Consider the following 15,550-nt stretch of genomic DNA (forward strand, 5'->3'; position numbering starts at 1 on the left):
AGTCGCGTTGTTGAAGTCTAATCATTCCAGAGAGAGGGGGGGGAAATAAAGAAAGGAGAACTCACCGATTGCATTAGCAGAGAGCTACTGGAAGAGACTACTTGAGGAACGAAGTCAGTCGCAAATCTCAAACCGTATCAAAAGTAGTGAAGGAAAAAAAATGTAGTCAGAAGAACCCTGTGTATCGCTAAAGTCCTCTCGTAAAAGCACCTGGAAGATGCCCTTCGAGGCGCACTCATCCGGCCATTGTGTTTTGGCTTTTCATCATCCCATAGTGTGAAAAAGGAGGGAATAAGTCAACTTACCAAGAATCAATGAGAAAAGTGAATTTTCTCGAGGTCTCTGCAAACGTCAGGTTTCCACAGAATGAACCAGACGCAAGAAGATGCGAGACTCGCTCAGAAGTGGTTTTCTCGTCATTGGCTCGTCAGCTTCTTTGCAGAAACTAGATTGCCTCGCAAGAACCCTCATCATCATTGCGAGAAAATACAAGACAACCGGAAGAGGGAGCAGAGACGCAAAGCGAACAACGCACACAACACAAAGCGCATATAGGTATACAACTCGTCAGACTCTGGATTTTATATCATTGCTCGTAGGAGCAGGAAAAGAACCCTTGTGTCATCATCCTGAGTGTGTGTGCGTTGCAGAGAGGCACTAGATCAAGTAGCAGAATCCAAATCCATCAACCCAGAAAACGAAAACCAAAGGAGGAGAGAAGGGGAAAATGGGGAAAAAGAAAAAGGAACGTACCTTGGACTGTATTTCGCCAGACGCACAAAGCACAAAACTGTCAGACTCAGAAGTTGATTTCATCGCTGACCAGCAGCATTCAAACAGAGCCCTTTTGTCATCACCCAGAGTGCTTGTGTGTCTGGAGGAAATAGGGGCGCAGCCGGAAGACGATATAAGACGTACGAGTATATAGAGATGCAAGAAAACTGAATGGAAATGCGACTTACTTAATGACTTTCCCTCTGCCAGCACGCACAAACAAAACGTCAGACTCGGAATTTTATTTCATCGCTGGCCAGCAGCACTAAAGAGAACCCTTTCGTCATCACTCAAAGTACTTGTGCGCGCCCTGACAGGAGAGTGAGAGGAGAGGAGGAGCAGCCTAGATGAAGTGGTACCTGGAGACAAAAGTGAAGAAGAGGAAAACTACAAAAAAAGGGGGGGAGGGGGAGGAGGGGAGGGGGAAAACTCACTTTGTTCATTCTTGCTGCCAGCACACGCAAGCACGAATCCCTCAGACTCAAATTTGTGTTCTCATAACTGATAAACAGCTTTCAAACAGAACCCTTTCATCATCACCGGGGTGCTTGTATGTTTTAGGCCAAGAATGGTCTTGGGGGAGGGGGAACTCGGGAGAAGGAAGGCGGAGGACATTACCTGGAAGAGAAACCTGGAAGAGAAACCTAGAAGAGAAACCTGGAAGAGATTCGTGGAGAAAAGCAAATTATCTATCTAGAAGAGACGGCAGAGGGGGGGATGTTTGCATTTTCTTTTCCCAACACACACAGTCACCAGAGAATGAACCTGGCCAAGCAAAGCTTGGCTCGGATCATTCAGTCAGACTCAGAATTTGATCTCATCGCCAGTGGCACATCGAAAGAACCCTTGTGTCATCACCCAATGTGCTTGCGAGTGTTGCAATCATGCCTGATGGTGGGAGACTACATGACCTAGAGAGAAGCGGACAGAGAAAAGGAGGCACTTACCTTGAGGGGCAGCAATGGGAAGAGGCTCAAGGAGCCAAGAGAAACCGATACCTAGCTAAATCACCAAAATCAACAAGGTCAACAACACATGCAGGCACCGGCAGAGTGAAGCAGTTCACTCTGTGTCAGACTCAAGATTTCAATTCATTGCCAATGGCATCATCAGAACCCTTTTGTCATCATCCACGGTGCATGCATGTGCTGTTAGTGCAAACGGGGGGAAGCGGGAAACGAGAGAGGAGGACGTAACTGGATCGTGACTTACCTGGAGCAGCGAGACTAGCATGCGCAAGCACCGACAGAGAGACCAAGTCAATCTGCGTCAGACACAATTTTTTTTGATCATTGCCAGCGGCACTCATCAGAACCCTGATGTCATCACCCATGGTACTTGCGCATGTAGCAAGGATATACATTGGAGGAGGAAGGCTACCTAGAGAACACAAAGGAGGACGTGACTGGAGTGTGACTTACCTGGAGGAGAGAGGCCAGCATACACAAGCACCGGCAGAGAGAGCAAGTCAATCTGCGTCAGACACGATATTTTTTGATCATTGCCAGCGGCACTCATCAGAACCCTGATGTCATCATCCATGGTGCTTGTGTATGCGGCAAGGAGACATACACGTTGGACATGGAAGGGGAGGCGAGACGTAACTGACATGACACGTACCTGAGGATAACGAGGCCAACACACGCAAGCGCTGACAGAGAGAGCAAGTCAATCTGCGTCAGACACAATATTTTTTTGATCATTGCCAGCGGCACTCATCAGAACCCTGATGTCATCATCCAAGGCGCGTGCGTGTGTTGGACCACGATGGCCTTGAGGGACGAGCGGACCTAAACCTAGAAGGCAAAGTGGAAAAGCGTAGAAGTTCAAAGAGGAGGGGAGGGGAGAGGGAGGATGGACGTACCGAGGTGAAGGGAGAGGAGTACCTAGAAGAGAAGTCAAAGTCAGTAGCATCAAGCTGCGATCATGTTTGCCAACGCAGACGCGTACAGCTGACCGAAGCGACGCCAAACAAGTTTGAGCCGATCGATCAGTGTCAGACACAATATTTTTTTCGTCATAGCCAGCAGCACTTTGAAGAACCCTTTTGTCATCACTCAAGGACGTCTGCGTTGGAGCAAACATGACCACAAGATGTGGAAGTGAATGTCGGAGTGGAAGTGGAAGTGGAAGTGGAAGTGAAAGTGGAAGTGGAGGTGGAGGTGGAGGTGGAACTGGAGCTGGAGTGAAATGAGGTGGCAGAGCCGAGTCCATCAGATAGAGCAGTGGGATCATGGCATCGCTGCACTGGCAGCGGGATGGATCCCTCTCATCATCATGTGGAGGTGGAGGTGGAAGTGAAGTGAGGTGGAAGAGGTCATGGCAGTGGAGGAGATCTACGAGGGAAAGACAAAAGGAAATACCAGAGTGACTGGGTCAGTGTCACTCTGGTGGACTTACCTGAGCTTTGCTTGTCTCTGTACCAGATGAGACAAGGCAAAGAAAAAAAAAGTGTTGATGTTTTTTTTGGGTCAGACTCAAGTGTTATTTTCATCGACCTCGTGCACAAGGGCAACGTGGACATCTTCAGAACCCTTTGATCATCATCCCCTAGGAGGAAAAAACGAGAAAACCCCCACCTGTTCACCGTCAGCAAAAACCGAGGGGAAAAGGAGAACTCACCTGGTGAAGAAGGAAAGGAGGAAAGAAAGAAAAGAGGAAGAGGAGGAGCAAGAGGAAAATATATAGGGGTGGGAAGTGGTCCGTGTGCCCCTCACTGATCTGGCAGCGAGGAAAACACCAAAGTGAGGAAAAAGTGAGCTGGAAAATGGGCTGCCCGATTTATCATTGGTGGTGCGTGTGGGCCATGGGACTGTGATTCATGGAGATCTCGAATTCTAGGAGCTTCTGCCTGGGCTGAGAAGCGAGAGGAGGTGCGGTGAGGTGGGAGATGGGTGCGGTATGGCTGTACAGCAAGAGGAATTTGAAGGACCATGGGCAATGGGGATATTGGTGGTGCAGTGTTGCAGAGGTGTTGAGGCTTTGGTGATGCTGTAGATGTGTAGAGTAATGTACAACGATGAACCTCCTTTACTTTTGTATCCTGTGTCATATGCGTTGCAAGGAGCTCTATAGCTATTGTATTCGATAAAAGAAATCGTATCTGTAGTGTGCTGGCCTTGGCAGCTGTCCCCTAGGACGTGGACTACAGAGGATTGCAGAGGTAGAGGTGCGCACATGAAGCTATTCCCAGTCCCAGGCACGCATACTTGATGCCAAACTGCATACTTTACTTGCTCCCGCCTTGTACTACCTTTCTTTGATACATGAATCTATTCTATGAGACTTTTTTGATTTACCCCTTTTTTTCTGTTTCTGCAGTGCAATGCGCAACTGGTCTCCAGACACTCCCCGATTCTTGCGACCGGGGCCGTCTCACGGTCGCAAAAGTTGGTCTAGCGGAATCCTCACTCAAATCTTCCTCTAGATCAATGTGGAGATCATCTTCATCTCATTCTATGTGTGTGTTCTCGTCGAGTGTTCCCAGAGATCATCGGCGCCCTAAGATCGCGTTAGACGGAATCTGTCGTTGGCCGGCGATCTGACGCCCCATCTCTTTCCCGCGATCGTTCCTGGCGATCGTGTCGGCATCTTCCGCCAGTGGGACCTCTAACGGCAATTAACGTAAAGTGGCGCGGCTCAATCGACAAGCAATCGCTGGTATTCCCGAGAACGGCCTGATGCGAATCTCCTCGTTAGGCGGCGTCTAGGTCTTTTTCCAGACTTCACAGATATGGCGAGAGACTTTGCCAAGATTTTACATGTCGCCTGGTCTCGAAATTACTTCTGAATGCCCTAGCTATTGATATTTCAAGAGGGTTACAGTGAGGGGAAATGTCGGGTTCCTGAGGAGCCGGGGTGGGCGGAGAGGCACTTTGGGCAACGACTTCATGTCAAGAATGGCCATATCACCAGAACAATCAGAATGGAGGCGGAAATCGCAATAGAATATAGTGATAGATTGCTATGGAATTCAAGATTGCCCCAGAGGCTTCATTGAGCAGTGTTTTGCTGCCGACGGGTTTCCCACCTCAAATCCCACTTTCCCATTCCTCCGATTCGGATTTCAGATCGTATTTTATCGGTCGCAAAGTACGGGGAATAGATCCGTGGAACAGCAAGAACTATCGGAGCTGTCGTGCTCTGCCTCGTATCGATCGGAGAGTTGAGCGTCGGTATTCGATCGAGGTTGGTATTTGATCAGAGGCCGTTTTCGATCGGAGTCATCATTCGGTTAATATTCTTTGAGAACCTGGAAGCTCAGTACCGTCAGGAGCAGAAATCGCAACGTATTTTGGCCAGCAATGCTCGGAATTCTGACAGTCCCAGTCCATACCATGACAATGCGATTTTGAGCGGTTTACCCTGGACTGTCCAGGGTTATTGGAAAAGGAATCATAGCAGGCTGCCAAAGGTAGATAACCCTTGCTTTCTGGTGACCAGAAGTCTGAGTGAAATGTTATTTTAACATTTTCCCCGGCGTATGAATTGAAACCAATACTCTCTGCTGAGGAAAATGGAAACTGTGGGAATGTCGCGGCAGACTGCAGTACTGCGACACTGGGACACATTCTTGATTGTGGCCTGGTACCAGCATTCAATTGTGGCCACTCGAGCTCGCCTTCTCGAGATGAATATTACCTTCCAGGCCTTGATTAATGACCTATGCTGTTACTCTTTGTGAAATCGTTACTTTTCTTGAACATACTGTAGCATTATTACGTCTCCTTCTGGGACCTTAGACAGCAATAACCCTGCCGTCTCCAGTGGCATTTCTTCCTTGTGCCTCTATGACGACGCAGTGGGTGGCTGGACTACCAATTCTACCTTCTATGCATTTGGTGCGAAAAATCTACGAAGACCGATTTGTCTGAGCCTGGTTCTATCCCTGGCCACAGAAAGCATCTCTGGACGCCTGGGCCGAACGATTTTTGTCTTGAAGTCCAATCCCACGCACTATGTCGCCCAGCAAATGTCTTTTCGTAATTGGTCTACCCGATATTATACGACCATCGCTCGTACGAGGGAAAAAGTTGACGTTGGTCCAGCGCTGTTCCCCTCCACCTTGTACCGGCGGGTTAAGTCGAAGACACAGAGAATACTTAGCAAGTTCGTCCTCTTTCGAGGTAGGGATACAAAATCTCTCAGTCATATGCTAATGAAAATAGGAGGAGAATGCAGAGCTTGGCTACCCCAAGCAGCTCCCAATCGTCCGTCACATACGAGGCCAGGTTCGCTACCGAGACATCCGACAAGAGACCTACTACGTGCCATACTTTATTCGACTTGTGAAACGGAGAAAGCTTCTACCCCCGATAATATATAATCTCCGAGACGCGAGAAAATACTTGTAGAGGAAAGATCGTATCTTGGGATAGCTTGGGGAGACAAGACGGAACGAAGAACCATAACAGCGTATGTTGGGACACTGTTGAAGAGCTCCCACGACTGGGGGGGATATCTGCGAATCTATTTTCGTTCCATAGAGACTCCATAGTAAAGATCATATACATTCTTTCTGTGGAAGTTTGGATACCCGTTCGTGAGCGCCTGGATTCTGCCACAAACATAGGGGAAGAGGAATACTCCCAAACACTCAGTCACAAATACCCAATACAGACTATTAGAGTCCTCTAAGGGTACTATATGACTTTCAGGATAGAGACCGTAAAGGATAGATTATTGCAGCTTCAGAATGGACGCCAGGTCGCTAGGTGACCACCGATCGGAGATGGGAGAAAGCCGTGGATCGCGTACATTTCTCCACCACAGCAGGCACAAGAAGTCTTTGAGATGATGGGCAGATGATATTACGATGATACAATCTAGAAGAGACTATCTCATAACCAGAGGAGCACTTGCTGCTCTGCACACATCCTGGCATCTCGACAACATCCTCCTCCCCAACGCCTCCCCTCTCCCCATCTCCCCATCCTCTGCCAACCCGTCCTCTGCCACCACTGCTCTTCTCCAGCAGATACGTACCTTTACAATGGAGCCATGTGTTGACCAATAGAAAAATAGGGGACACCAGATTTCGAAAAATCGTGCTCGAGAAAATTTGCCAGCTGTGCCGATTTTATTATTGGCCAGCTGTGTATCGATTTTTCTCATTGGCCGGCCGAATTGCTCTGCGTCATGGCGTGGTTCGGCTTTTGCTCGTCCTGCTTGGAGAGAGGGAGGGAGAGAGCTGGGGGCAGGGGAAGACGGCTTTGGTGGTATAGCATGTTGGTCGAGTAGATCGAACTATCTGATATCTGTCGTTACTTTCGTGAACAACCATGTCATTGTTCTCTCGTGTTTATTGTGCTCTCTTTGCCTGGTAGAGGCGTCCTTGCGCCTAGAAACAATCAGCTTTCGAGCAGGTTACAAGCTGAGGATACCATTTCCCTGTGTCAGATGCTATACCAAGTCAAAGACATACCCTGTAGCCTTTCTAACTGCTCTACCTGAAATTCACGCGCAGAATAATTCTCGAATGGCGTCCTCTTTCCATCCATAGCGGCGCAGGTCGACGGTACAGACCACGAGATCGAGCAGTTGTCACTCGATGATTACGGGACACACAACCGTGGGAATCATTCGTCGGTGAAATTATTGCATTCAACGTCTTCCATTACCCTCTTAATAACTAGGAGGAATCTGCTCTCGACCTCAGGGTTACTGTTGACCGGCCAGTTGCTACCCGTTCTATCTACGTTAGGCGCGAACGAGACGAATCTAGCCCTCGAAAGACGAAAACAACGATTACCTAGAGCGACGCCGTCCAGAGAAACGAGAACTCAAAGCGTGAGATACTTCGACAACCGTCTCCTTTGATAATATTCGGTGTGGCGGCAGATTCAGGCAACAGGGTCACGAGAGAACCTCAGTGTCGAAAGCGAGTCTGCCAGCAAAAACAGCGCCTGAATTTGCATTCTTCGTACTATGGGCTATACATGGTCCTACAGTGATCGACAAACGAACCTCTTCGATCGAACGCCCCAAGGCCGAAAGCCGCTCATATCAGGGTTACGAGAGCAGATCTCAAGAGTTACAGTGTCGACGCTCAATAGGACGAAAGGGGCAAAAAGATAACTGGTCTCGAAAAAAGAAAGAAGAGATAGAGGGATGATAATCCACGCTCGATGAAATCAAGAGAGAATATGGCCTCGCTAACCGAGTCGCATAGAGTGTCGCGATAACCAGGGGTAACCCTTCTGTAGCATCAATAGAAAAACATCCTTCTAGATTCAATTCTACAACGTAGTTTTGCTGTCTGTAACGAGTTGCAGGAGTAGAGAACCACGATATTCATGCAGCGAGAGGCTGTGGTAATGTCAAACCGAGGCCATACATCATCCCCGTTTCCATCGGGCGGCTGCGTGCCTTAACAATCCACGTAGAAGCTGGCCAACTTTGCAAACACCGAATCTCTGGCCGTTTTCCCTCCTGTACGCTCTAATTTAACAGCCTACAAAGCCACCACATTATGCAAGCATAGCGATATCCATGCTTTTGAGCTCCCAGTTCGAAACGCAAACGTCTGGGCAGGCCCCTCTTCTCCACTCTAGCAAAGCTCTCCAAACATCAATCTTTCACAGCCGTCGAGAGCTACTACGCGAGAATTCACCTCCAAATACCCCTTCTCCTGGCTTTTCTCGGCCGATGAATAAGGAGGACGACAAATACTCTCGGGCGACTACTTGTTTAGGCAACCAGATCGACCAGCCTTGCTCACCAGCCTAGTTTTTCCCTCTCTACGACCGCTTTCGCAAAGTTCTACACCTTTTTTTCGCGAACATTCAACCTGATTGTTAGCTACTCATTGAAAAAGCCTTCTTCATGGGTAGTACTGTGGGTAGTACTGTTCTTTGCTTCGATCTACAAAGGGGTAGGGACAAGGAAGTTCAACCATGCAAAGGCGAGTCTCTCCTGGAGAACTGTATTCCCAGTCCCCTCAGCACTCTGGCGCCTCTCTCTTTTCAATAGCTGAAACCCGGCGAATCGACAGTTTCCCGAAACACCGAGGCTTCCAAATAGACGGCGGAAACCGATACGAAGAATGGGGGTGCTGAGCTCAAGTTTTCCTCACCTCCAAGCACGAAACGGTTGAAGATCATACCTACCGAAACTCTATCCGATTGAACCGAGAGTCGAAAGACTTACGATCTGAGCGACCTCAAAAGCATATGTATGAGTTTTTATCGACATACTCGTCACACATACTTGGAATATTTGGGTGGCTGTCTGCTCTCGGCGATGGTGCTCTTGACCTCGCTTACGGCAATCCTTCGCTCTCAGTACGCTGGTTCTCCAGTACTGATATCGAGTATAGGGCATCGACACTTGATCGAGGGATGAAGAGATTGCGTCTCCTATTATCCATAAGGGGGTATATCGCAACATCAAAGTCGCATCAATTCATCTTGGCAAGCAGAGCCTCCAACATTGCAAATTCCAAGCTGGGTTTCTCATACTTTCTTTCTCTCCTTTCGACCCTTTGAACGACTTGGAGTCTCTGGGGTTACAAGTCAAACGACATAGCCGCCAGTACTGCCAATATCGACCAACTCTTCTTCTACACTATCGCCACTATCTTTTCTTCCCATCTTCCTTCATGTTCTACTTATTCCATTGCTACTGCTTCTGCCCCTTTCCCTCTGTCCTGTACTCCTGCGGAGGAGGCCCTTACAAGGAAGGACAAGAAGATTCACTGTCCACCAGAGGCGTCACCCTAACCCTGATCCCGTGAACCACTCTTGAGCTTCTCTGTGAGACTTTGATGGCAAGGGTGCTAACGAGCTTACTCTAGCAGACCACAGTCTAGCAATATCCCATACATAATCGAACCCCAGTCCACCTTCGCCTTTCCGTCGAAGATAGCTCATACCAAGCATAGCTAGAAGCCCAACCACCGCAGGAGATACATTGCCCTCAGCAGCGAAATGAAGCATGTATCAATCTCTTTCGAGCCAAGTCAATACTCAGCACGACAAGAGAAGTACTACATAGAAGGAGACAGAGAAGAACAGGAAAAAAGTGGTGAAGCTATCGTTGGCCCTCGCTTACAGGGTTATTACCAAAGTCTTCCCTACCGAGAAACTCTGGGAAATGATGTCCTGCTATGACAAATATATCTTCTTACCCCCCCCCTTCTTTTGAGAACACTATTAACAGTATTTTTCTTTCAGAGAAGTCACTTATTATTGCCTACCGGGCGATGACCGAAGCCCTCCTCCATCCGAAACGATTCGATGCTCCTTTACAAGATACATCTACCCTTATAATCTCGCCCACACGGATCGCGAACAGAACGATGCTTAACATTCCACGTACGAAACCTTCCACAGCCTGAATCACTTGACAAGCGTCCTCTCGATTCCAGCCTTCTAACATTACGACCTCTCTGTCTTGGACAGGTCAGCCTTCATCCAGTCATGATAACAACAGACTGCGGCCCCCAACTTCCGCCAAAAGCGATCGATCATACTGCAGAAGATCCATCTATTGGCAGAGCCTCGATTACACCGATTCGAGCCGGACGGATATAATAACATGCCATATGCGAATCCTTTCACATTATCAATCACTTTTCTCTAGCTTCTCTCCTGCTTCAATCTCCCTTAACATCATTGCGTCTCTCCTATAAACAAACCGCTAATCACCAACATTACACAGCAACGATCCGGAACCAAAATCTCCAACATCCAGCGAACCGATCGATCCTACCAAATTAATGTCCAAATACCGCCCGAATGCCGACCACATCAATACGAGCCGAAAGAACACATACCATATCATTACCAAACCTCCTTCCAAATCCCTCCCACTTCACCACCTCTCAGCATTAGCAGGCCACCAAACCATCGGCGGAAACACAATCTTCCCACCCTCCTCCTCCCCCTCCCCGCCTCCCTCATACACCTCCCACCCCAGCGTCTCATACGTCTTCATCCCCTCCTCGCTCGCCTCAAGATACCCCGGGATCCCCAACTCAGCACACCTCTCCATCCCCAACCTCACACACGCCGTCGCCGCCCCCCGTCTCCTATACGCCCGATCAACACACATATAACACAACAGCGCAAAAGGCCTCCCCTTCATAATCCTCCTCCGCAGCGCAATCTCCGGCTCCATCGCATCCAGACACTTCTTCCTTTCCGTCTCATCCTCAATCCATTCCAGCCGCAAAATGTAATTCTCCACCATGTACTCCTCCTCAGTCCTCTCCCTATCCCAAACGAACCACTCCGCAAAGCCAATGATCTTCTCCTCTCCCGTCTCAGGATCCGTGTACACGCACTTTATCCCCGGGGACACGGAAGGGTACTTTTCGAGATGCTCCCTGTAACCACGCAGATGGCGCTCCGCATTCAGCTTGCGGTTCTCTTCGGTGTTTGGACCCCCGATGAGATCAAAGTTGGGAAAGGGGCCAAAGGCATCTAGGACGAGTTCCATGCATCGCGGCATGTCTTCTTCCCGGGCAGTTTCGACACGAATGTTTGGATTGGAAGACATGGCTTGGTTATCTGCTTCTTTTCATAGACTTGAAGACGCTTTGTCGAGGCTTCCAGTCCAGGTATTGAGACCGCAAAACGCTATTAGCGAGCTACCTATATATATATATATATATGGTGTTCTATATATGTCAAGTTATCTAGCTAATATTGCACAAGGTTGTTCAAGGATTAACAGACCCAAGTGGGACAGCCGATGACTCCTCGCCGAACAAGCATTAATCCCGCCCCCCTCTTCCCCCCTTGTCGCCAGCATCTAGATATGCACGGCGGCCACCTAAAGAACGGCAAGTAGTCAACGTAGCACCTCACAACAGCAGAGCACGCCCCAAGTCGGCCAAATGTACCAGATTCAGCATTCTGCTTCTCTATTATCGGGCACTACCCTCCGTTTCACTAAGTATACAGACAACTAGTCCAAGCCAGTTCAGCACTTGGCACCATCTTCTACGAGACACTACACAGACAGGAGCCATCAGCTCCCACAAAGCACAAGTCCGTCTAACTAGTTAAAAATATTGATCGTGAGATCAGATATATTGCTAATGGAAACACCCAATTTGCTTCCAGGTCCCTTTGAATAAGCCAGCATTGCAGATTCCATACTAAAAATCGTACTAGACAACACAATCTAGGTCGCTGAAAACCGTCACGACTGATACTTGCTGGTATGTCTAAAGACTGGGCTTTGCCAAAGACTGTGCCTGGGGACGAAAACGGTCCAGAACGAGCGGCTGAAGCACAGGAGGCCAAATGATAAAAAACGAAAAAAAGCTTTCAATCAACGAGGCATTTGCTGCACTTTTGATGTAGAAAGAAGGCTTTCAATTGCTGGAGAGAACTTGAATGTGACATTTACAAGACTGGAGACATGGTTGAACATACTAAGAAGGCATCTCGAGAAAAAAAAAAAAAAAAAAAAAGGCAGGGACAGAGATGAGTAACTCGTGAGCGAAAAGGCTTTTGGTAGGAGGCAACGTATAGGGAAGAAAGTAAAGGAAAGAGAGGGTGGGAAGGGAACGATGAGAGCTTGAAGAAATTACAGCTTTAATGAAGACAGTCACAACAAAAAAAGAAATCACACGCAAAAGCACGGCATCCATTTGCTTAGGGGAATCATAAAATCAAGCACGTAATCAAATTTGACTGGTGACAGTTCCCCAGAGAACTGAAATCTCCAACGCCGGTCGTGATTTTGAGACTCAAGAAAATGGGGGGGTGCATAGTGTCGTGTCAAAGCGGAAGAGCAGTAATTTCAGCGTGAGAAAAAATGACAAAAGACGACGTGCCCGAACGACGCAAATCAGTCCAACGCCCCAATGTTGCCCCAGGTCAGCCCATCAATTGGCTGTGTATAATAAGAAAGGAGAGCATCAAATGAGAGTCGACAAAACCTTGTCCAGTTCCCAGAGGCTGGTCAGAGACCAGCCGCCTTAATAATGGCCAGATGTCTCTTCAAACTTTACTAAGGAATAGCACCGGTCAGCCGCTCCGTCGTCTGCTTGCTGTCTGTCACAGCTCTGTCGGGGGAGTATCAATAGTCATTTCCTACCTGAGGGGGAACAGCGGGACCAGGAGGCCCTGAAGGACCCTGGGGACCCGGAGCAGGACCGCCAAAGTGGTGGGGGCCGCCGTATGGGTTGGGGCCAGGGCCGTGAGCGGGACCAGGCATGCCCATGTAGTGAGGCGGAGGAGGAGCAGGGCGGTAAGGAGTTCCAACGCCCGAGTTGTTCTGAGATCTACCCCAGCTGAGACGGACCCTGGAGTTGCCAATGGGGTAGCCCTGCATCTGGTTGATGGCCATCTCGGCAGCGTGGCGGTGGACAAACTGGACGAAGCCGCAGCCCTTTCCGGGGGGGATCTTGACGTAGGTGATCTCGCCGAATCCCTGAAAGAAAGATCGGAGCTCGTCCTCCGTCACATATCCAGAGAGGCCACCCACGAAAACTGTGGTGTTGTTGGGATCCGTGAACTGGTTCATCTGGGTGGCAGGGTTGAAGTTACCGCCAGCAGCAGCGCCGCCGCCGCCGCCGTAGGGGAACGCTTGCACTCCTCCCCACATCTGCTGCTGAGGCATGCCACCACCCATCATGGGGCCGCCCTGGTGTCCGTGACCGAAGCCGTGGTTTCCACTGTAATAGAGAAGAGTCATGTCAGAGGCAGGTCAAGTCGTTTCGGTTGAGTAGGGAGAGCAGATGGGAGGAGCACGGAGAGGGTGTGTATGTGCGGATGGGAGAGTTGTCAAGTAGAGGACAGGGCAAGCTCAGGTAGCACGAAGGGCTCGAGGGGCGCTACTTACCGGTTCTTGGGAGTGGCAGTCGAGATCCTCATAGGACGATTGCCGCAGTAGACTCCCTGCATCTCGACAAGAGCGCGCTGCTGGTCGTTCTCGTCAGAGAAGCGCACAAATCCGTAGCCGCGGCTCTGGCCGGACATGGCATCGGTCATGATCTTAGCCGACTTGCACGAGGGGAAGCGGGCCTGGAAGAGAGAGACCAGAACATATTCGTTGACCTCGGGACCGAGATCGCCAACGAAGATGCTGTACTCGGGGCCGCGATCGTCTCTATCGGTGGCAGACATTAGAACCAAGTACGGAGCAGGCGCTGACGGCTGAGATTTCTCAAAACGCAGAAGGAAGAAAGGCAGAGGCAACTGCGTGGTGACGGGAGAGAACGATCGGGGAGGACGAAGCGAGGGAGACTGCAGAGAAAGAAAAGAAGTGACAGGGCAAGGCAGAAGGAGGAGATGGCAATGGAGTGGCTGAAAGGTGAAGAAAGTAAATCCGAGGCGCGAGTGTCACTGCTGCAACTCTGAGCTAGTACCAGGCAGGTACAAGAAAGAGAACGGCAGCGGTCAGAGGTACCGCACGGGTACACACAAGGTACCGATGCAGCGTGAGCGAGGAAAAAAAAAGAGAGGTCAAGGCTGAACAAGGCTGAACTTTAAAAGCCAGAGATGTCACACGTACCGTCGATCGACCAGGCCGCCGCCAGAAGCCCAGTTAAGCTTAAACTGGCGCGAGCTGTTGGGCACAGGCGTTCCGTTGAGGCCGAGAGCCTTGGTGGCAGCGTCAGGAGTAGCGAACTCAACGAAGCAGTAGCCGGCATTGCTGAGGGAGGGAAGCGGTGTCAGCTAGTCGTTCTTGCATGCACACTGATACAGCGAAGGAGAACTTGTTGTGACTCTTCCACAACACACGTCTTCTCGACTGCAAGTTGACTTTGGTTGGACTTGGAACACACTCACCCAGAGTTCTTGTCACGGATGACCTTGACGTTGACCGTCTCTCCAGCGGCAGAAAGGAAAACGCCCTTGATGAAGTTCTCGTCCATCCATGGCTCGAGCTCGCCCATCCTAACCCTGGCGTTAGCTCTCGAGCGATGCATCGGATATTCTAGACTCTTACCAAAGGGTGGTCTTGGCTTGATCCTGAGTAGGACCAGCGGGAGGCGGCACAACCGACATGTCGGTGGCAGGGGGGGTTCCGTTTTGGTAAGACATTGTACTATTGCCGGTGATTCGGTTAGTGCCTGTGCCGGGGAAGGGAGAGTTTAGAAGATGCAATGGTCGCGGAGTCAGCTGAGAGGCTTCTTCTGGATCCGAGAAGAATAATTCCATCTCTGAACTCTGGTGCTCCATGTGAAGAAATGCTGTAACTGCGGAAATGACATGTGCATACAGAAATATGGATGATGAAGCAGCTGGAATTATTTTTTCAGGGCCTTTGTTGTGCGAAGAGGGAGGGCATGGTGCGACAGAAACAGGAAACTGCCATCCAGAGGCAGGAGCCACTCGAAGGTGTTCCTCAGCTGGAAATGGCAACATAAGGTAGCCTCGAGGAGACTGATGATAATCCAAGCCAGGGCATTGCAGTCGAATCCAATCAAACTGGATGGCCGGATCATCCTCAAGATGAGCCGCTTGGCTCGAAGAAGAGGATTTGTCCAAGACTTCCCAACGAGCTACAGGAGACGATGCACTCGGCTTATGCTAGGAAAACGAAGAGGGGCCTTTATACGTACCAAGTGGCGAAATGCTTCTGAAAACGAAACTGCTTCAAAGTCTGATTATTGTACAGGCTATCAGAAATGTTGTTCCTTGGCAAATATGCTCAAAGACTATGCGCGAACGCGGTCAATTAGCACTCAGCCGCCGAGGGGACAGCATGAATCAGGATGAGGGACCAACCGAGTGAGAATCGAAATGGTGATGAAACGTTCGAATCGAAAGTGAAGATCGAGCAGGGGATAGGCTCCGAAGATAGGAAATGGAAG

At 49.6% G+C, this 15,550-nt stretch overlaps 2 protein-coding genes across 2 annotated transcripts; both read right to left on the reverse strand.

Moving 5' to 3' along the window:
* Positions 1-10,587: 10,587 nt before the first annotated feature.
* CCMA1212_007805 (uncharacterized protein) lies at positions 10,588-11,274 on the reverse strand (the record flags this gene model as incomplete). The annotated part of the gene is made up of 1 exon (XM_073704966.1): positions 10,588-11,274. One exon carries the CDS (start codon positions 11,272-11,274, stop codon positions 10,588-10,590), a length of 687 nt encoding a protein of 228 aa, XP_073556562.1.
* A 1,533-nt stretch (positions 11,275-12,807) lies between these two features.
* On the reverse strand, positions 12,808-14,926 carry CCMA1212_007806 (uncharacterized protein; the record flags this gene model as incomplete). Its single annotated transcript, XM_073704967.1, has 5 exons — positions 14,683-14,926; positions 14,523-14,630; positions 14,245-14,385; positions 13,573-13,839; positions 12,808-13,405 (listed from the first exon to the last, which is right to left on the reverse strand). The coding sequence occupies exons 1-5, from the start codon at positions 14,913-14,915 to the stop codon at positions 12,808-12,810; spliced, it is 1,347 nt and encodes a 448-aa protein (XP_073556575.1). The 5' UTR covers positions 14,916-14,926.
* Positions 14,927-15,550: the final 624 nt, after the last annotated feature.

This window comes from Trichoderma ghanense, assembly GCF_004382785.1.
Source record: "Trichoderma ghanense strain CCMA-1212 chromosome Unknown scaffold_10, whole genome shotgun sequence".
NCBI lineage: Eukaryota > Fungi > Ascomycota > Sordariomycetes > Hypocreales > Hypocreaceae > Trichoderma > Trichoderma ghanense.